This window comes from Pteropus alecto, unplaced genomic scaffold, assembly GCF_000325575.1.
Source record: "Pteropus alecto unplaced genomic scaffold, ASM32557v1 scaffold131, whole genome shotgun sequence".
Lineage (NCBI taxonomy): Eukaryota > Metazoa > Chordata > Mammalia > Chiroptera > Pteropodidae > Pteropus > Pteropus alecto.
Genome location: NW_006434709.1, coordinates 1,198,113 through 1,220,862, shown reverse-complemented (window position 1 = coordinate 1,220,862; position 22,750 = coordinate 1,198,113). Strand labels below are relative to the sequence as shown.

Sequence of the window (22,750 nt, the reverse complement as noted above, 5' to 3'; positions counted from 1 at the left end):
AGTGCTTTTGTATACTTGTTTAATTGATAGAAACATTGGTTGTTTATTTGTTCACCTGTTAGAAATTGAAAGAAACCTTAGTACTAATTTTAAAATACTGAGATAAGGAAGATTTCAGATGGGTCTTCTCTTGGTAAAATAAATACAGAGCGACGGTAGTCCTTGATGTGAAATATCTTCCAAATATTGGAGCCATATTTAGTGGCCAAATAGGTCAATACCTGTCTGAGGATATTTCTAATAAATATTATGTTGATAGAAGTAAGAATACCCTTCTTGTTTTATTGTATCGATTCACTGATTACTCACATCTAAAACTAAGACTTCACTATCTTCACCCACATAGTCATTTTCTTAGTCTTCAGAGAGGACATCATTTGATGACCTCTGAAAAATTAAATAACTATTAATCTGTGTTTTATAGTTTGATACTTCAGCTGTGTTTTTCTTTTTCTATGCTGTCTCTAAAAAACTACAGGCAAATATAGATAAAATTTATAATCAATTTGTACATATTGATAACTTACCAGAAGATGGACTTCAGTGTGTACTTTGTATTGGACTTCACTTTGGAAAAGTGGATCACCATGTATTCATGAGTAATAAAAACAAGGTAACAAGGTTCCTCCTATTTTAGCTATATGTTCTGTAGAGCAGGTCCCCAAACCTCTGGGAACCGGGCCGTACAGCAGGCTAGCGAGTGAAACTTCATTTATATTTGCTGCCACTCCCCAGGGCTACCATCACCACCTCAGCTCCACCTCAGATCATCAAGCATTAGATTCTCATAGGAGCACCAGTCCCTGGTACCAAAATGGTTGGGGACTGCTGCTTTAGACATCTTTAATTCTCCTGTTTTAAAAAAATACGTACCATCCTTTTCAATTTTGCCTTGACTTTGCAGCATTTTAAGGCTATTTTCTTATTGTTTACTTGAAATAAGGATTAACCTTACCTTTGTAATCACTTATTAGTCTCAAAAAAAATATTCATACTTTTAAAATTAAAACACTTATTTTGGTAATATATATAAGAAAATTTACCGTTTAACTATGTTTAAGTGTCAGTTCAGTGTACATTTACATTGTTGTACAATCATCACCACTATCCATCTTAAGAACTTGTTTCATCTTTCCAAACTGAAACACTATCCACTAAACAGTAATTTCCCATTCCCCCTCTTCTTAGCCCCTGGCAACCACCATTATACCATTCTATTTTCTGTCTCTATGAATCTGAATACTCTTGGTATCTAATATATTTTACTAGCATATTTTACTTAGCATAATGTCTTCTAGCATGTGTTGTAGCGTATATCAGAATTTCCTTCTTTTCTAGGGCCGAATAATATTCCATTGTGTACATGTACCACATTTTGTTTCTCCACTCATTTGTTGATGGAGTCTTGTGTTGCCATCAACTTTTGGCTGTTGTGAATAATGCTGGTATGAACATGGGTGTACAAATAATCTGTTTGAGTCCCTATTTTCAATCTTTTTGGCTATATACCAAAAAGTAGAATTGCTGAATCATATGACAATCCTATTTTTCATTTTTTTAAAGAACTATTTATATTTTTTTATTGTCTCCAAAGGCAATTCTTCAGTTAGAGAGTCCTGAATCTGCACAGTTAATGTACAACTTTCTGAAACAAAATCCGCAGAACATAGGTGACCATGTATTGACCTGCACATTATCTCCAAAGATGGACTCATCAGAGGTAAGATTTCTTTGTATCAACTTTTGTGCTTTTATAAAATGAAGAAAGCTTGAAGGTCATTCTCCCAAAGCTGGAAGATGTACTATGACAGTAATTTTTAAGGGTTTATTCTTGGGCAATAATCAAACTGGTACTGAGTTTGGATATTCTTTTATTTAAAAATTAGTTTTACAATCACTTTTAATTTTTATGTTTTATGGAACAGTATAAATTTGAGAATAAATTGAGGTAATTTTGAAAAATGTAGCATAAGTCTTATTTTGGACATAAGGTATAGCGATTCCATATATGTAACATGATTGTCTCCAGAATGCGGAGACTACTTTGAGTCTATTTTGGATTCATCTTAGTAGAAAGGAGTTTGTTTATTCTTTTATTTTTTTAAATCATATTTATTATAAACTCTCCTTGAATAAGATATAAGCTTTTACAGGTTCTTATATAGTAATAATACATATGTGAAACTATGAATAGTCCACCTTTGAAAGAATGAAATTCAAACTTATGTTTTCTCTGTTTCATTGTATCACAATAGCAGCTGGTAAACAGTGGAGCTTGTATTTGGTATCTGCACATTTTTTATTTGTTAATCTGCCAAAAATCTTGTGCTAGCTCAAGAAAAAGAAAATTCCATCATTAAAACAAAATTAAATAGAGCACCTATAAGTAAATGCATCGTGGTAGGTACTGATATAAGCACAAATTGAGGGAGTTGTTTAACCTGGTAATTTCAGGGAAAAATTAGGTTTTTGCCTTTTTTTCCTCAACAGAACATTATATTTTTTAAAATTGTTTTCGATATTTTTCAAGTTACTACTTTGTTCAGCTCAGTTCAGAATTATAATAAACACTGACTATACAGAAATTTTTCTTCCAGAAATATGGTCCCAGATTCTTAGACTGAAAGACAATGAAACAAGTAAAAATTACATAAAACCTCTACCTGAATTGATAATTTACTTCCCAAGCCCTTACTCAGAACCTTATTCTTACACCTTATTCAATTGGAGACCCCATTTTGCTTATTGTAAAAGTTTTAGCTACACCACTGATAAGCTAGCCTTGTGATCTTGAGCATGTCACATAGTGTCTATTATATCCATTCAATAAGTGATAAATAGATAGTAGAGTCAGGTAGACTTATTTCAAGATATTATAATGTTCCATATGAGAATGAAAGCCCAAGCTAGGAAATAGACTATGAAATTGAAATAGATCCTGCTCCCAATTTTTAAATAATAGTTTTTATTTATTTTGTTTATCATGAGTTAATTAACATCCTTAGGATACACTCGCTTTAAACACTCTTCCCCATTTCGTTACCTGTAAGTTACTTCTGCATGTAGTACAATTCAGTCTTTAGTTCTACAAATTATAGTTATCCTGCAGATGAAGCATGAAGGCTTAATTCTACATACTGAAAACCAATACCTGCATAACAAGAGCGGGTCTATAAAGAAAGAAATATAATGTCTATAACTTCTATACTCAGAAGAGACTTTCTTATATTCTCAGTCATTTCTCAGATGATTCTTTAATTTGATGTTCTTCAGTATGTAGATTATGGTTTTCCTGTACAGTTTAGGAATTGTATTTTATTATTATTGAGAGGAAAAAAGACTGTCTTATCTTATTCAGGTCATATAACTTAATTACTATTTGTTAAATAGAATCTACTCTCTCTTTAAAGATATTCTGACTGCCTCTTCTAAATTTATGGCTATTTGCTTTAAGCAACTGTATGTCTTTGATTTTATTGCTCTTCTGAGTTATTTTTATTATTTTTTTGGATTCTGTATATCCCACTCTCTTGGGATTGCTTTTCTGTTTGCTAGAGTACGTTGTTAAATAATTTTCCCCAGAAAATATGTGTGGCCAGTAAACTTTAAAATATGAATTCCTGCATATTTGAAAATGACTTTATTTTCCTTTTACACATTTCATTGATAGTTTGTGGAGAATTCTGTGCTTGGAATGCTTTTCCTTTTATTTTTCCTAACCAGTATTGTTGAGAAGGCTGATTCCAATCATACCTGTTTGTATTGTTTTTTTCTCTCTGAAGACATTTAGCATTTATTCATTAAACAAATATTTAATTCCTTCTCTGTGCCAGCCCTGTTTTATACATTGGAATACATTGATGAACAGAAGAGTCATTGGCCCAGTCCTCTTTTAGTGCAAGAGATAGACTATAAATAGATAAGAAATATATATAATATATATAATGTCAGGCAGTAAAGAGTGCTATAAAGTGCTATGGAAACAAATCAAAATAAAAGGATAAAGAGTGATAGCTAGGGGACCATGTATTTTAGAGTGGTCAGGGATAGCTCCTCTGAGTTATTTGAGAGGGCTGAAGTAAGAGAGCAGGCTCTATGAATATATCAAGGAGGAAAGGTTTTTAGAAGAGCTGAGGCCTTCAGGTGATTCATTTGGTGATTCAGGAGTCTCCCAAGGAGAATCAGTAAGGCTAGTGTAGTTAGCAAGGTTTCCTCTTGGTTTGAGACTTACTTCCTATATCCTGATTAAAGCATTTTATGAAGAAACTTATAGAGTGTGTTCCTGCACCTGAGGAAAGTTTTTCTCTTATTATTTCTTCTCTTAATTTTTAATGTTCTGTCTTTCTGGAAATAACACCTGTACTGATTTCGTGGATACTTTTTCCTGTTCAATTTTTCTTTAGAGGATATTCTTTAGAGTTGTTTTTAAAGCTCTTCAGTTCTCTGCAATACCTTCAACTATTTTTGTATGCTTATCTTGTTCTCTCATGCATTTGTTTTTCTCTTTTATTCATTTATGACGAAAGAAGCAAGTTATCCAATAAAGGTATCTGGTATAGATTTTCTATACTATCATATAGCCTCTTTTCCCCTCTAAGTGCTTCTCCCATGAATGAGAAGATTGCTTGGAAACACTTGGATGGGGCTTATCAACTGCCATCTTTCATTTCAGTTATAGACCATTACAATGTAGACTGGATACTAGACCAGATACCCAGCAAAGAAGGCCTTTACTCTAGGACTCCAAAACCTATAGTAGGAATCCTCTCTGGGCATATTGTTCATTGTACTTTAAAATACAATTCTCAGTTTTTAATTTGACCAAATCTAGAGAAAGATAATTCTCAACTCAAGAGCACACGATTCCCACTGAAAAAGCCTCTAGCTAGTATGTATAAGCTCTAAAGAGCATATGTTTTTGCTATTTTGTTCACTGGTGTGTTCTAAGTGCCTGGACCAGTGCCTAGACACTGAGTTTTAATTCCTGCTTCTATTTTGGGTCCAGGACATTGCTTTCTTAGTGGTTCAGACATATGTTTAAAATGATTATTGTTAAATTTTGTCCAGCACCTCTAGATGTTTCAAGTAAACTAGTTTCACTTATAAATAGAAGTATTTTTAAGTAATAGTTGTACAACAAAGATGTTGGTATTTTAGGTTGATTGTTTCTATTCCTAGCAAAGGGTGGTATTTTCAGACTTGTAAAGTTAAAAATGTGCTTCCTAATTTATATCAATGTTAAAGAAACTTATTTTTCTAATTAATTGCTATGTGTTAGTTATGCTGTATGACTTAAATTTAATGATTTTTAGAGCCTGATAGTTATATGGACACTGATAACTAACTTTTAATGTGTTTTTTAAGTGTAGTTTAGTTTTCTTAGCTTAAATTTTAAGAACTGAAGTCATTGCATTGATGGGTTAAATATTTAAAATCCAGTAGAATAGCCTCTAATAAAATGTGGAATTATGTTACAGGCTCAAGCCGTGAAAGACCAAGAACTAGGAAAAGAAAGGTATGTTGCTTTACATTTGCTAAGATTTTTGTATGATATTTAGTTAATTACTGAATTTTATTTCTGTATTTTATAGTAATTGTTCATATATAGAAGAAAATTCATATTCTACAGTTCATTTTGTGTTTTGTGTGTATATATGTGTATGTATACACACATGAGTGTTGATTTCTCTTTTGGTTTTGTTCAAGAGTTGGGGGATTTTGCTTGTGTTTTGGTTTTTCTCAGATATTTATTGATTTTTTAGAAAAACTATAAATATAGTTTGAATTAAATATGTAAATATGACTTCTCTATGAAATGTTTTACTAAGATGCTTGAACAACTTGACTCCAATCAGTATTATATTCTTGATAGATTTTTCTATTTCAAAATAGTAAAACTTTAATTAATCTTTTTACATAACCTTTTAAAATTTCATTGACTTAAAACCAAAAAGGTAGTATTTAATGTATATTTAAGTAAATACTTTTTGAAAACAACTGGGGTGGGGAAATATTTGTAAAACAAAATAATATGTACGCTGCTTTATATTTTCTGAGGATGAAAACTTATTCTTCAGAGTCTACTCAAAATAGTAACTCACAGTCTTGTTTTGACCACATGTAGTACGTCCTCTTCTTGGTCACTTTCTCATCATACCTTTGCCCCACCAATTAATAACCTCCCTTTTCCTACTCTTTATTGGGATTTGCTGATTCAGGCTTCTTTCTCTTCCTTTATATACTGAGTAATTTGCCCTTATCTGTTAGAACTTATGTAGTAAGAGCTTTTAAGTTTGAAAGTGTTTAAATATGGAGAGTCTAATTATTTTATTTGATACACTGTCTAATTTTAAGATTCCTGCAAAACAATTCTTTATGGATTTTTCTTCTTAGTAATTAATTCTTATGAGACTTTTAAATGATAAAGATGGTTATGAGTACATTAAAATATGTCGGTGACTTTAAGCAATAGGTTTTCTGTATGTGTCAGCACAGACATTTTTTAAGTTGTACAACATTATATACCAATTATATTCACATGTCTAAGAAGTAATACCGATAGTGGTGTTTGATATAAAAGCTCATAAAGGGCTTAATAAATAACAATGCCACATACAGTAGTATAGGAAGACCTACAGTTGGCCACAGTAACTCTGGCTGGTAAGTAAGTAGGCTCTTCAGAATTACCTACTTTATATATTTCATTCGACAAAGTTTCTTTCAGGTCTGCAAGAATAGGTATTATCTGTGTTTTGGTCATTCCTCCCCCCTTCCCCCTTTTAAAATCAAAGATATTTCTTAATAATTTAGAGATAGTTATGTAATCTTTAAAAAATTAATTTAAAACATTCTATTGCAGTCAGTTTTTTCACTTACATGACATTAGAGAAAAAGATTTGGATAGTAGCCTGAATACATCACAATTTTTTATTGGAGTAAACTGATCCTGAGAAAATACTGGTGCTTTCTCTTTTTTTTTTTTTTAAGCACTTGTGGGTGCTAATTCATAATGGATATGATTTATTTTGTTTATAATTAAAGTAAATGTTTCCTATTTAAAGGAAGTCTTGCATGAATATATTAATAATTTAATATTCTACATATTGCCTATTCTCATTCACCCCTCCCCCCCACCACACACATAAGCATCATTTATTTATCATGTGATTAAGGCTCCAAATAAGGATGCAAGATGAAATTTTCTCCAATTCTTTAATAATGTTGGGAAGTATCCAGTGGCCCTCTGAAATAAATACTAATCTTAAGTACTGTGAAATCTCAGTCTCAAGTTTCTCGGAAAGTATATGGTATGGTGTTAACATTTGTTCTCATGGCCAGCTTTCATTGTATGCCTTTTTGAAGATTTTGAAGCTCTGGTATTATGAGGGTTTGGGGGTGGAACAGAGGGTGGGAAATTGATGCCTGTGTCCTGAATGCCTTCCTGGAATCCTTTTTTGTGCCATTTCTCAGAATACAATTGTGCTCTCCGTTGATCTTCTGAAAGACTTGTTGTTTGATTTTACTGTTAATAATTTCATTTATTTGATATTTCAAACTGACTTCCCAAGCTAACTTGATGAACACCAAGGCTTTTTCCCATATTAACCAGAAAAATAGATATTAATTTTTGATAAATGAGTTCTACAAAGAAAGCACTGTTATTTTAAAAGACCAACACATAAGAACAAACACAGAATTGAGCCATTTTTCCAAGTAGGTCTGTGATGTTTGAAATGTGGAACAGTTGCATAATGATTCATTTTGTATAAAAGATAATAGCTTTTTTTTTTTGGTACAAACTTTAAATATGGTAAAGGAGAAAGACTTAACTATATACTAGAGCCAGGAATCAAAATCTCCGTTATCTTTTTAGCCCAATAGATTGGTGTATTTGTATAGCCCTAATTAGTAAAGGCTTTAGGGTTAATGTGCAGTTCTATAATAAGCAGGAATTTGAATTTAATCTTCATTTTTGGAAATGAGTCTTATAATTTAAAAAAGAGCTTATATTTTAAGAAATAATATTTACATAACTGCTTTAACTGAATGTGACTTTTTATTGTCTGTTCTATTCGTACTTGGCCATAGTTTTATTTTGACTAGTCCTAAGAATTGGAACACTTAAAATCAGCCGTTAGTATTTTTTTAATGTAAGGAATGTGGATTATTTCAAATTACCTTTAAATGCTTTCAGTGTACAAAGAGTAGCTTACACAGATGAATAGAATATATATTGATTAAGGTCTGTGGTTACTGGCTGTTTAACTTAAATCCTTCAAACTCTTTACAACTTTTCATCAAGAGTTTTTGTGACAAAAATTTCCTCCTTTGGAAGTTTAAACTTAGCATTTTTAGGGGAAGGAGCAGTTTATTAGTTCAAATTATTAGACCCTGATATGGTAGTAGTTACTTGTTCCAAACTTCTAAAATATTATTAACATCTCAGGACACTACACATTATCTTGTATTAACTAAAGGTATATGGCCACCCTTTCAGAAGCAAATCATGGGGGAGTGTCTCATCCCCACCTTCCTTGGAAAGTAGAAAAAAGTCACCTCTTTACTATGAGGTATTGATATGGCATAATCACTTTCTGGTGTGTTCAACATGCTACTTCTGATGTAATTAATTGAATGTATTTTTTGAACTTCAATTTGTGTTTATAGCATGTTAGACACTATCTTTGGACACTTGAATTTTCCTTGTTACTTTTCAAGATTACATCTGATCTATGGAGCATTAATGTAAATAGTTTATTCTGTCTTAGTGAAAGTAGTTGAATTACAGAATCATACTTTTGTTTACTTTGGTTTTGAGAAGACCACAATGAAATAAGATTGATTACATATACTTGCCATGTATTTCATTGATTCATTCTGAATAATTGTACTTATATCTTTGAGTTATTTATTGGGATTTTAAATTATTCTTGGTAACTAGAAAGATTTTTTAAATATATTCCTTCTCACAAGGTAACCAAAGTCATATATTTTATAAGAAGACTACATATTTATGTTGGGAAGATTTTTTGTCAGTTTCACCTCTAACTTTAAATCTCCAACAGAGTATTTAAAAGTTTTCTTTTAAGTATTAGTAATAAATAGTTCTTGGGAAATTAGTATGGCCTTTTCTCCCTACCAGTTTCTATTTATGTTCCTTTTAGGTAAGGTTTATTTATAATATTTCAAACTAAGCATGGATCATTAGTTTCATTAAAAACTATACGTACATTTTGTTATTTCAGTTACCACTGTTAGAAAGATAGGACCTAATAATTTGAGATGTTCTCATTCAGTCTTTGGATATTAGATGCAAACTTGACACAGAAGGAAAAAAATTGGCTATAACTTAAATGAGTTAAAGGATTCTATCAATGGTTACAATTTTGCCATTTCTTTTGAATTAAAAAGAAATCTTCAGTGCAATGGAGGATCCCTTAAAAATTTTATATTGTTTACATATTTATTCCAAAACATCTTAACCATTTTAATGCTGATTGGCTGGATTTCTCAGTGCTTATTATTAAGGTATCAGGAAGTCTAACAATTGACATCAACAGGATTATTTATGATGGTTGAATTCTCATCATAGTTTGATTATTGTTTGTGTTTTTGTTTGTGTTCTTTTTTGTTTGTTTTTAAATACTTTTAGCCCAGACTCGAAAAACAGTCCAGTTGACGAAAGTGAGGTGCAAACAGCAGCTGATAGTCCCTCTGTTAAACCTAGTGAAGTTGAAGAAGAAACTATTCCCAACATTCAAACAGAAACTTCCATACAACAAGAAGAGCCTTATGAGGAAGAACCTGAAAAAACACTGTGTGACTCTGACTTTGCTTTTGAAACGTTGGAAGTTGAAACTCAAGGAGAGGAGGTCAAAGTGGAAATTCCTCTGGTAGCATCTACTCCCACCAATATTGAGTTATTTGCTGAAAATGTAGCGGAGTCTGTTTTAAATCAGCAGGTGTATACCAGTGTCTTTGAGAAGGAAGAGGCAGAAATGATTAATCCTGAAATAGAGCTATCAACATCTGACAATGCATTTATTGAAGAAAGAAACATCCAAGGAATTCTAGAAGAATCTCCATCTGAAGCAGAAGATTTCTTTTCTGGGATTACACAGTCTATGATAGAAGCTGTAGTGGAAGTGGACAAACATGAAACTGTTTCAGAAATAGTACCATCGACTTGTATTGTGGCCTTGGAACCAGGAATTTCTACTGGAGATGAGAAGGCAGTGAGTAGAAAAAGAATTTCTGAAAAAAGTCACATAGATGAAAAGGAGGAGAATGAATTTAATGCTAAGGATACAAAAATGGACTTGCACATAGGAACAGAGAAGGCTGAAAAGAGTGACTCTAGGATGGTTGCAGAGAAGTTGGAAAAGATAGTGGCAGCAGTGAAAGAAAAGCCTACAGAAAACACTGTGATCAAGGTATACCCAAATAAAGGAGTAGGTCAGGCTAGTAAGCCTGATGAAACTAATAAAACTAGTATGCTGGCTGCATCAAATGTACCTAGCAGTAAGTCAAGCATCAAGGCAAGTATGGTCTCTTCTCCAAAGGGAAAAACTACAGTTTCAAAATCTGAAAACCAGAAAAGTTTTCTAAAATCTGTATTCAGAGATCAAATAAATGCTGAAAAGAAACTTTCAGCCAAGGAATTGGGTCTGCTTAAACCTACAAGTTCCAGGTTGGCTGAAAGTAGCAGTAAATTCAAACCCACTCAGAGCAGTATTACCAGAGGAGGCAGTGGAAGGTTCTCAGCCCTGCAAGACAAGGATTCTAAATTGGATTACAGGGATATTACAAAACAGTCTCAGGAAACAGAGGCTAGAACTTCGATCAAACGGGATGACAGCAACAATAAGGTGAGGAGGGTAGGAAGAATGGCTCAGTGTATTTTTGAAGTTCTGCTGTTGTAGCTATGGAGTAGGAGATGTAATCTTGTTTTATCTTTCATCTTCTTACTTTACTCCCAAGCTCCCATTTCCCTTAACAATTCCATTGATCTAAGCCAGTAGACATTTAGAATAATAAGCTCAAGTTCATAATTATTAACAGGTTTGAAAAGCATTATTAGAATAAAATGTGGTCAAAAACATAATTTTGTAGTTTAAAAAAAGTCTGCAGTGAGTCATCTGAGGTGATTTAGCACTCTACTTCTGAATGGGAAACTTTTCTCTTTTAAATTGAAGCTTTTATTATGAGCTTACTGAATACCCAACTTAGATATTATTGGGAAAGGTCAGTAAAACGGAATTTAACTACAACTTATAGACTATGCCTGTACTGTTAAATGACTGTTGACTTAGTTTGGTATACCTGTTAAATATTTGTGTAACTGAATGTGTTTGGATAATGTTTGCTGTTTGAAGTCTCTCTTTTTTAAAAAGAACATTAATAACCTAGTTGTAAATTCTGTTTTTCTATATTTTTTACTTAATATTTCAGACTTTGGCTGGGCAAAACATTAAGAATCCTAAAAGCACCACTAGTAGAAGTTCCAAGTCTAAAGAGGTAAGAAACCATTGACTAACACTAAGCCTTCTGTTCCATCCCTTCATAGAAGAGTACATTTATTTACCTTAGAACTTGTGTCTCTCCTATAATAATTAGTTTGATATAGAGCAAAGGACAGGAATAAGTTTTGTTTTGTTTTTTTTTTTAACCCTGCCTCCAATTCATTTTTGTCCTTGAGCTAGGTTAGCTTGTGTTCTTCATGCAGGACAAAAAGTTACCAGAGATAGAATGAGAATTAGAATAGGAAAATATATTCAATCGCATATTGACAAAAATAGGTTAGAAACATAGGGGAAAATCATATGAAAAGGAGTCTGGTGTTTGACTAGAGTCCTCCTCCTCCTCATTCTGCAGCACTTCCAAGTAGATTGTCATTTCAGTAACCTAAATAGATGGGATCTAAGATTTACTTTTCCAGAACTGAGTTCTGCTGCCAAACAAATATCTTATGTTTTATATTTGGTGGTTTGGTATTTTAGGTTTCCGCCATTCATAGAACATTTTTTCAGTCATTTTACTTTTTTCCACCAGTAAGGGATGAATTTGGGTCTATTTTATTGGGGCAAGGGGAAATGTTAGTAGTTTAAGAAGCAGAAGTAAGGATATGGTCAGTTCCATTGACTTAATAAGTTGATAATATAATTGCTTACAGATTCCCCTCCAAAAAAAATTACTGGATATATATTCTGATATTATTGTATGTACTAGTAATTGATCATTGATAGCATATATAAATTCATTAAATCTTCTAGAACACTTTGTTATTTAATGTATAAAGAAGTAAATACGTTATATTGTCTGACGAATGCTTTAAATATAATATTTTTGTGCATTATATTTCAAAAACTTACATCATTTAGGAAATGTAATCTTATTGAAATTAAGTAAAAATGCAATTAGATATAACTAGGATTTTATCTTTGGCAGGTTGTTTGCTTTTTGAATTACAGCTAATTCATTTGTAGGGTTTTTAAAAATAACTCTTAATTTCAGTCTTTAGGAAACTTCTCTGCACTGAAATTCTCACAAATGATAGTTCATGCACATTTACTGGGTCTATTTGGAACCTAACCAATTATCAGTAGTTGTTCATAATTCCGTGATTTTTTTTTTTAACCTTTCTAACAGGAACCATTATTTCCATTTAATTTGGATGAATTCGTTACTGTGGATGAGGTTATAGAAGAAGTGAATCCTTTGCAAGCCAAGCAGAATTCACTAAAGGGAAAAAGGAAAGAGGCTCTCAAAAATATCCCTTCCTCTGAACTTAACTTAAAAAAAAAGAAGGGGAAAACTTCTGCCCCTCATGTTGTTGAGGGAGAATTATCTTTTGTAACATTGGACGAGATTGGGGAAGAGGAAGATGCAGCTGCCCACCTAGCACAAGCTCTAGTCACTGTGGATGAAGTAATTGATGAAGAAGAAATAAACATGGAAGAAATGGTAAAAAATTCAAATTCACTTCTTACGTTAGATGAGTTAATTGATCAAGATGATTGCATTACCCACAGTGAGCCTAAAGATGTTACTGTACTGTCAGTGGCTGAAGAACAAGATCTTCTCAAACAGGAACGCTTGGTAACTGTGGATGAAATTGGAGAAGTGGAAGAGCTACCTTTAACTGAGTCAGCAGACTTAAGTTTTGCCACTTTAAATACTAAAGGAAATGAGGGAAATATTGGAAGGGATCCCATTGGGTTCATTTCTTCTCAGATGCCTGAAGACCCTTCTACTTTAGTTACTGTAGATGAAATACAGGATGACAGCAGTGATCTGCACTTAGTAACTTTGGATGAAGTGACTGAAGAGGATGAAGACTCTCTGGCAGATTTTAACAACCTTAAAGAAGAGCTTAATTTTGTCACTGTTGATGAAGTTGGAGAGGAAGAAGATGGAGACAATGATTTAAAAGTTGATTTAGCACAAAGCAAAAATGACCATTCCACAGATAAAAGGGGGGATAGAAAAAGGAGAGCTGTGGACACAAGGAAGACAAAACTTGAAGCCTTGTCTCAAGTAGGTTCAGTAAGTGAGAATATAATGGAAGAAGATCTGAAAACCATGATTGAAAGGCATTTAGCAGGTAGATACTTGGAAGTGGTAGTTTTTCTGTTTTATAAGAGTATTACATTAAAAAATTTTTAAATATGTGTTGCAGCATTACTAATAATTTTACTCTGTACTGATATAAGAAGCCAACAAATAGTTATGATCAGTGATATTCTCCAAAGAAATGTGTACAAGTTTTACAGATTTCTCTTAGTTACAGAGTAGACCTTACCCCAAGTTACTATACCTCAAGAAAAGATGACAAAACCAGAAAGCACTCTACAATACCCAAATTAGAACTGGAATGAAAATGGTGTATTTGTGTTATTGGGAAAAGCATCTTTCGATAATAAGTAGAAGGATGTTTCTATCAGACTGCCTCCCAGTTTGTGCTTAGACTTTGGATTTAGAAAAATTCATGAAGGTACCATTGCACTCTTAAGTAATATTTTGAGGGTATAGAATAATAACCTCAAAAGTCAGCTCACTTTCAGGATTTGAAGGAGATAAAAATCATTTCCAGTAAGAAACTCTTATACAATGGAATATTACTGAGCTATTAAAATGAAATCTTACCATTTGCAATGACATGGATGGACCTAGAGATTTTTATGCTTAGTGAAATAAGTCAGAAAGATAAATACCATGTGATTTCACTTATATGCGGAATCTACGGAACAAAAGAAAGGAACTAGTTAAACAGAGACTCACAGATACAGAGAACAAAACGATGACTGCCAGAGGGGAGAGGGGTTGGGGGTTATGAGAAAAAGGTGAAGGAATGAAGTACAAATTAGTTAACAACAGTCACAGGGATTTAGAGTATAGTGTAGGCTATATAGTCAATATTATTGTAATGATGTGTGATGCCGGGTGGGTGTTAGAGTAATCAGGGGGACTCTGTGGATTGTATAAAATGCCTTTTTTAAATTAAAAAAAAAACAAAAAAAAACAACTCTTGAAAGAGTTAGCCAAGCTAAGAATAAAAAATACTAGGACAGTCCCACACGCTTATGGAACAAAACAAAAAAATATATGTAGGCTCCTTGGGGAACACAGGTAGGAAAGTATAGTTTGGAACAAGATAATGGGAAAGTAAAAGGAGAATATTTTTTAATTGAATTCTCTTATATTAGAAATAGGTTTCCTTCCTAATTTGAGTATTATCTTGTTTGCAGAAAATGGTGTTAAAACTGTTATTCAGAGTTAAAGGTAATTTGAATATTGTTACTATAGAAATAAATTAGATTTTCTCTTTAAAGCTAAAATGCCAACCAAGAGAGTTAGAATTGGGAAAACACCTCCACTGGAAAAAGCTGTTGCAGGAGAACCAGCGCAAGGTGAAGAGGCCTTCCAAATTAGTGAAGGTAAAGCAAGATTGATGGAAGAGGGGGGGCGGGGACAGGAGAGTAACACAGCAGAAGGTGGTGGTCGAAATTCCAAAGTTCTAACATCTAAGAAGAAAAGTAGAAAACCATGAAATAGAGTGGGGAGGGAGGCAGCCTTACAGATTTTAATCTTTACAGAGAGATAATGGAACATAATGGAATGGGAGAATAATAGGCCATCTTATTAGAAGTGAACAAATTTTTAGAAATGATCGATGAAAGGTTATTCTGACTGTGTAGAAAGCATCAAGTAGAAATCATTAACTAGCTCTTGTTCATAGACCAGATCCCTTGTTTTGTGAATGGTGCCAAGCAGCCAGACAATGAATCAAGATATCTTCATTTTATTAATATAACTTATGTTGAAACTAATAGGGGACTTGTGTCTAAGGGAGAGCACTCTAGTTACACAAATATTTGCCATTTTGTCCATTTAGCATTGCAAAATACTAAAAAGGGTAGACAAGAAAAGCACACTATTGCACATCTCAGGTTTATTGATCGAGAGAGGTAAAACAAAAAATCAACTACCAGAATGACTTAAGCAGCTGTGTAAGGGTATCCATTGTTCAATTCTCTTTGCAGCACCCTCCTTGCTCTTCTGTTTTCCTGTGTTCTCTAAGGAAAAGCAACCAATTCTGATTCAGTCCAAGGTCATTGAATTTGATCTCAGCTGGGCCCTCAGTTCTGCACTACAAACTGTTACAGACTTCCTTTCTTTCTCATTTCCTAATTAGCTGTAACATAAGCCTTTTTCCCCCTCCGTATCACCTAGCCCATTCTTCACTGGATAATCTTGCTTTCATTTCTATTTACCAGAGCAAATATATGCCCTCCCCTGTCTACTACCTTGTAGTTTAGCTACACTGGCTCCTCACCCATAAAATATGCCTAAGTCTTTCCTATTTAAGAAACCATGCCCTTAACCTTGGAGTCCTTCTAGCTCCCATCTTGTCTCCTTTCTTTTAACACAAAGCATTTAGAAAGAACACCTATTTTTACTTCATCTCCCATTGAACTGGATGTATATTGGCTACTTTCTGAATCACCTTCCTGAAGTTGATGTTGATAAAGAACCTCTTTTGGTCTGTCAAACTTGATTTTAAGGTTTTTTTCTTCTTAATTTAGTCTTATTTGTTACTATTGATCATGCCCTCTTTTTTTTTTCTTTTTTTTTTTTATTATTAGTTTCAGGTATACAGTACATTGGTTAGGCATTTTATAGTTTATGAAGTGATCCCCTCGATTACTCTATCACCTATCGGGCTCTCATGCCCTCTTTCTTAAAGCTCTTTCCCACGGCCAGTCGATACTTCTTTGTTTTCGTCTCTGTAACTTCCCCTTGATACCAGGCCACAGAGGTTTAGTTGAAGTATGAAGAAAGGATGATTTATTTACTGCTTATGTAACAATTTATATCTCCATTAATGGAGAATCTTTTCTCACTTAAGAAAAAGTCATTTTCCAACTTAAACTATGTTTTTTAATCTATTTTAATTATATAATTATTATATTTTTTATCATTAGATAAATGTGCCTTTGGAATGGCAGAAGTAAGTGTGTTTGATATTGCTTTAGTGAGGGAATGAACTTTTGTAGGGAGAGACTGGAGACTATGTAAACCATTGATTCAAGGAAAGGAAGACAGCCCTTTTTTTTTTAATTGCTTCTTTAGGACTTTTGATGACCAGTAAAATGCTAGGATTAAGAGAAGAGTAAATAATGATTTCATAGTTGCTAGCAATCTCCTCAGATTTGGTAAAGGTAGCCCAGTTACATGGAGAGAGCACTTAACTTGAAGTCAAAAGTCTTGGTTCTGGCCTCTGTCACTTATTAGCTATGCATCCTTAAGCATATCAGTTTCTGCCTCTTGGTTTTGCTTTCTCCATCTATGAATAAATAGGAATATTAATGATTTGACTTATATCACGCAAGATAAACGCTAAATGAATGACATATATGAAAGTGATTTGTCGAGTACTACACAAAAGTTGTAAGGTATTTCGGCTACTGAGGTTAACCAGGATTGCTTGTGGGACCAGTTTCTTTTTTGTCTTCCTCCAAGATCATATTTTGCATTATATCTGATAACATCGAGTGCTTTTTACATGTTATTCACTCTGCTTTTTTTAACATTTGTATTTTCACTTGTGAGTCTGTCTAACAAGGGTCTTAGTCCATCAGTTTAGAGTAAGTCCATCAGTTTGTTTTTTCTTTTTTTTTTTTTTCCTGGTTAGAAGGGCCTCAGTACAGGACATCAGAATTATCCTCTGCTCATGTCTTTTTCTCCTTAATCCATACTTTCCGCAACTCAACACTTTGCATACACAAGTTAACTCTTGACAGTAGTTATAGAACTTGAACTTCTTTCATTACACTTTAAATTCTTTCTGGAACAATTTACAAATAAAATAAACTGTTAGTTTTAGTCCTTGCCTTTTAAATCCTTTTAATAAGGTTAAACAGATTTACTCATTTATTCCTTCCATTAAAGAATCTCGAAAGAGTGATCAGGTGAGATTAACTAAGGAAGATTTACTTAAAGAGATGAACCATAAATTAGTCTTTGCAGGTAGGGATTATCTAATGTTAGCTGCACACAGTCTACAAATCTATTTTGAGTAACTTTTTTTTTCTTAAAAAACACAATGACTTCAGTTGATGAAGAATCTGGCTTAAAGGATTCAGAACCAGAAGGAAAACGCAAGAGAATTGAGGACTGTTTAGGGAAATCAGTGGCAGAAGATATCCCTGAAGGTAAAGTAAAAATGACATTTTTTTCCTTATTCATGTGAAATAAAAATTCAGTACCCTAATAAGAGTTCTCTTGTTTAGATGAGTAATGGAATAACCTTGCTTAGATGGTTGTTTTAGAATAGAAATTAGCAAGTTTTGCATGTTGGCATTTCTGAAAAGTTTATTAAACTGTGTGTTTTTACCTGGCAAGGATATTTTTATTGTACTCTTAAAGTCTGGGATGTGTCTCTTTTTTCATGGTACTTTCTTTTCTGCTCTAGTAAAAATTGAATTATACTTGCCCAGGCAGAAATTCCACTTAGGTAGAACATGCCGAAAAGCTTATCTAGCAAACTTTGTTCATGGCTATTAAGATGATCTGAGGGGCTTCTTATTTATTTACCCAGAATATTCCTCAAGAAGACAATTGCCCATCATTTTGCTGCTTATCTTCCTGTTTAATTTTAATAGGGGATTCCAAAAAATTTTATTTCAAAGACTCTGAAATTCTTTTCCAATGAATTGCTATTCTGAAGGAATTCCCTGGCATTATCTAATTATCTGTAGTATTCCCTGGAATATTATAGAATTTGCTAAAAAGTAAAATAAAGACCTTGGTTTTGTGATTAAAAGCTTAATTACTTTTGACCTCAAGATCTGTAGCAGTATATATTATGTTTGTGCATAAGGATATACTGTGCTTAGTATGGTTGTCATATTTTGATAAATTGATTAGCATAGCTATAGAGATTTGTTATGAATTTTTCTTCTTTCTCTTTTCCCTCTCTCTTCTGTCCTCTAGATTTAGACTTTCTTGTACCGAAAGCTGGATTTTTCTGTCCAATTTGTTCCCTCTTCTACTCGGGTGAAAAGGCAATGACAAATCACTGCAAGAGCACACGTCATAAGCAAAATACAGAGGTAAACTTTTTTTATTCTTAGCTCCTCATAAAATTTTTAGGTAGAGGTATTGTAATCAGTCTACTTTAGTGTCTTCTCAAAATGTACATTCTTTCCCTTTGGAGAACTTTTGAAAGTTAGTGCCACTTGATTTAAGTCCAGAATCCTATTCCTCTCCTTCATTGTACCTGGCCAGTAACTTCTAGGCTTTATTTTTTTCCTTTGGCATCATTTGCCATAGTAGATTTTGCAGATCGCTAGTCCCATGTGACATTCCATTCAGTGTGGGAAACTATTTGGATGCCCTCTTGCAGAGTCATGGCCACATAGCATATTGAAGTTCTTGAATTGTCTAATCAGAAAGAATCACTTAACCCATTCCGTAAACTGATTTAATCACAACTTCCCCCTCTTTTTCAAGTACAGGTCTTTGGGGAATGCTACTCTAGATAATTATCAGCCATAGCTCTTATGTAACACATATTGAGCTCTTATTTGCTGGAATCTTATTTAACTCCCTCCCTCATCAACTTTATGAGGTAGATGCTATCATTCCAATTTTAAAAATGAGGAAACAAGCTTAAGGAGTTTCTAAACCCATGTATCTAATCCCAAAGTCACATAGCTACTTAGTGACAGATCTAGGATTTGAACGTAGCTCTGTTTTATTCTAGGCTCAAGCTCTTTATTGCTATGTTCTAGCTTTTCTAACTCTATTTTTCATATACGAAGGCCCCTTTGCTGCCTTTGCATCTTTATATTGTTCCTTTGCCCTCTCCCAGTACCACTTGCATCGCTTGTTATTCCTCATTCTTCAAGTCTCAACTTAAATATCAGCTTCCCAGAAAGGCCTTTGCCTAAGAAAGACCTATATAAAATAGAACCCACCCATCCCCCCTCCCCCCCGCAAAAAAGGATCAATCTCAATCAATTATACCTTACTGTATTTTTTCCCTTTTATAGGGCTTACCACCACCCAAACTTATCTCGTTTATTTTTTTTGTTTCTCTTCCCCCACTAGAATGTAAGCTCCATGAGGTAAAGGGCCTTACCTATCTTGTTGACCACTGAGTCCCCAAGCACCAAGCGTAATGCCTGGTATATCATAAATATCAGCTGACTGATGAATATAAGGAAGGAATGTTAATGTAAGGCACAGTGTTTCTAATTTTTATTTTATAGGATCAGATTCTTTTAAATTGTAAATACAATGAAATGTGTTAGATTTGTTTGTACACACAGCAAAGCAACATCTAATAAATACTTTATATTGCAAATTGCTTTTAACAGAAGTTCATGGCCAAGCAAAAAAAGGAAAAGGAGCAGAATGAGTTTGAAGAAAGAAGCTCTAGGTGATTGAGGGAAAGGGAAAAGAATTCATTAGAAATTCATTTAGGGTCCAGTTGATTTGTGTATTTTTGTTATCACTTAATTTGTAATTTTTGTTTAAGAAGCAAATATTCATGTTGTACAAATTTCTGATTGCCCTTGATGTAGAGAGACTGATGGGGAAAGTATGATGGGTTTGATTTTTATATCAAATCATCAGGCATGGAGAAATATCTTTTAGAAGTGTTAAAATAAATGTTCCTACTGTATATTTAAAATACCATCTTGTGTTTATGGCTGATTTATTAAAGATTTGCTTGCCTCTGATTGCAGACGGGCTTCTTCTTTATAGTCACTATGACTTGGAATGTGTGGGGATTCAACTATCCATTTACAGGTCAAAGACTTCTTAAAAGTCTCAAGTTTTTCTGGCTAAAATTAGTTTGTAGCATATTTGGCCCAGGTAGGTTTGACTAAAACTTGACTTGATTTTTAATAATTTTTTTTAACGTGTTGGGAAAATATTTTTTTTTCTGCTTCTGGTAATATCTACTATTTCTGCCAGACCCACGTAAGGTAGCTCCTTATAAGTCATTTAGCATTAGCCTGGAACTATAAAGACAAAGCAGCCTTTACTTCCGGTGTGCTACTAGAATTGCTTTTTAAACATTTGAATTATTTAATATGTTTATAAGAAGTCATAGGGACATAAGAAGTAATTCAGTGGCTTGTTAAATGCCGGACACAGCCCTTTACTATAAATTTTTAGATTAAGCCATGCTTCAGACACAAGCTTGCTGACTTTGAATTGTTTTAGTATCTGATTTCTTAGTTCGTCCAACATTAGAGTGCACCAGTTAATAATAGAGGGTGAGTGGAGGGAAATGAAAACAACTGCTTTTTTTAGGTTTCTTATTCTTATCACAGCATAAGCATTACCTCACAGTCAGCAAGAGTGAAGGACAAAAAGCAGCAACTTTTGGTTGTTGCTTACGAAACTCACTACACACTAGGTTCAGATGTTAGCTACATTCTGAGCAAAAGGACAAAATACTACATGCTACAGATTAAGGAATGGAGTGGGAAGGGGGATAGATTGTGAATGCCACGAGTCCATTGTAATTAAAACCATATAAGTGAATGAGGTAATAAGTGGGAGAAGTGCTATTAAAAGTTTAAAGGTGCCAGCAGTCTAAAGCAGGACAATTAGAGTAAATAAGAATCTTACTTTTAAAGAATCTTCTAGGGCTGCTTCTGAAGCTTTTAAAACCAGAGAAGTTATGAACCATTCTAATCTTATTTAGATCAACCTTGGAGTTTAATCATAAGAATTTAAGTGTGAAACTCTTATTTCCTTCAAATTAGTTTTCTTGAAATTTGGATTCTAGATTAGAATAAAAGGAGCTATGAAAGCATAAAAGTGGTAAGGGTGATTTTTGTATTCATTCTAGTGGTAGATATTGATAGGTATACATAGTAAATAATGTTCGTCTCTGCTGCTTTTTGTACTTAAGCCTGGGAATTTTTATCTCAGGGCTCCAAATAGAAAAAAATTCATGTGCTTTTCTAAAAATATACATTCTTTACAAGTAATTTTAGAATTGTTCTAGATTTTTTCAGAAAACCTTGAACTGCCTATGTGTATTGAATTCATTTACATAGCAATTTTTGTTTATTAGTTTTTTGAGAGATGCAATTAGATTACAGCTTACTTTTAACTTTTTATCATTTCATCATCTAAACATCAAAGCAAAAGAAGGTTGTATTCAATATCACCTACGAAAGTTTTTAAATTTTATTACCCTTTCTGGCACAGAATGCTGTGGGAATTTGTCCAAAACTGCTTCTTTTGAATTAAAAAAAAAAAAAAAATTGAGAGGATTTAAAGTTTTACAATTTTATTTTAATATTTTATTATTTGTGGAAAAAAATCAAGAATACTAAAAAGAATAAGATAATTTACCCTTATGTACAAATTACCTAGTTTCAAGTTATCAACTCAAAGTCTAATATATATTTCATTTCTCTTGTTTTTATTTTTAAGTAAATCTCAGCATGTCATTTACCCATAAATGTTTCATTATGTATTTCTAAAAGGGATTCTTTTTAACATAACCAATAATATTAAAATATTTTTTATTTAAATCTAGATTTTCTTGTCTCATAAATGATTTGTTTTGTCTTAACTGTGTTTTCATCAAGAGCCAAATAAAGTCCATACATTGTGACTGACTTGATAGGTCTTTTAAAAGTTATTTTTAGTCTATAGACTCTCTTCTAAGAATTTATTTGTTGAAAAAAATGAGATATTTGGTTCTGCAAAGCCGTGCTGCTCGTTATATGGTCTTTGCATCTGGTGCCAGTTTGTGATGACTTAAATACAGAAATCAAGAGGTATTTAGGAACTTTCTTGCAGTTTGACAGTGATTTTATGTATGTTTGTTGAATCTAATAAATTGAGGTTTGTATGTTTTTTACAGTTTTTTCTTTTTTTTTTCTTTTCTCTTTTGTATTTTACAAAGTATAGTCTGTGATGGATGGGAAATTGAAGGAAAAGTAAACAGATTCATCACGTAGTTTAGAAGCACTGCTGAAGTGTTTTTCCCACAGTCTGGATTTTGTTGATTGCAACCCATTAGTGTAATCCTAACATACTCCTCTGTCTTCTGTATATCTTATAAATTGGTAGTTGAATATAGAAACTTGATCAGAATTTGGTTCTTTGGGGAGTGGTGGGGGAAAGACTGCTTCAGACACTGGGTCTTCCAAACGAAAGGCACAAAATATCTGATTGCTTTCTTTGGGATATTAGTAGCAGTTGATGCTTA

At 33.1% G+C, this 22,750-nt stretch overlaps 1 protein-coding gene across 4 annotated transcripts in view; it reads left to right on the top strand.

The window, feature by feature from the left end:
* The window catches only part of ZNF638 (zinc finger protein 638), a 78,692-nt gene extending 58,438 nt beyond the window's left edge, over nucleotides 1-20,254 (top strand). For all 4 annotated transcript variants that reach the window (XM_006909502.3, XM_015587553.2, XM_015587551.2 and 1 more), the window contains 10 exons: nucleotides 479-613; nucleotides 1,595-1,720; nucleotides 5,478-5,515; nucleotides 9,653-10,868; nucleotides 11,452-11,517; nucleotides 12,649-13,603; nucleotides 14,832-14,936; nucleotides 17,616-17,714; nucleotides 18,496-18,614; nucleotides 19,884-20,254. In XM_006909502.3, the coding sequence (XP_006909564.1) occupies nucleotides 479-613; nucleotides 1,595-1,720; nucleotides 5,478-5,515; nucleotides 9,653-10,868; nucleotides 11,452-11,517; nucleotides 12,649-13,603; nucleotides 14,832-14,936; nucleotides 17,616-17,714; nucleotides 18,496-18,614; nucleotides 19,884-19,949 (2,925 nt within the window). In that variant the 3' untranslated portion in view covers nucleotides 19,950-20,254. The remainder of the gene's footprint in view (nucleotides 1-478; nucleotides 614-1,594; nucleotides 1,721-5,477; nucleotides 5,516-9,652; nucleotides 10,869-11,451; nucleotides 11,518-12,648; nucleotides 13,604-14,831; nucleotides 14,937-17,615; nucleotides 17,715-18,495; nucleotides 18,615-19,883) is intronic.
* The last annotated feature ends 2,496 nt before the right edge of the window (nucleotides 20,255-22,750 follow it).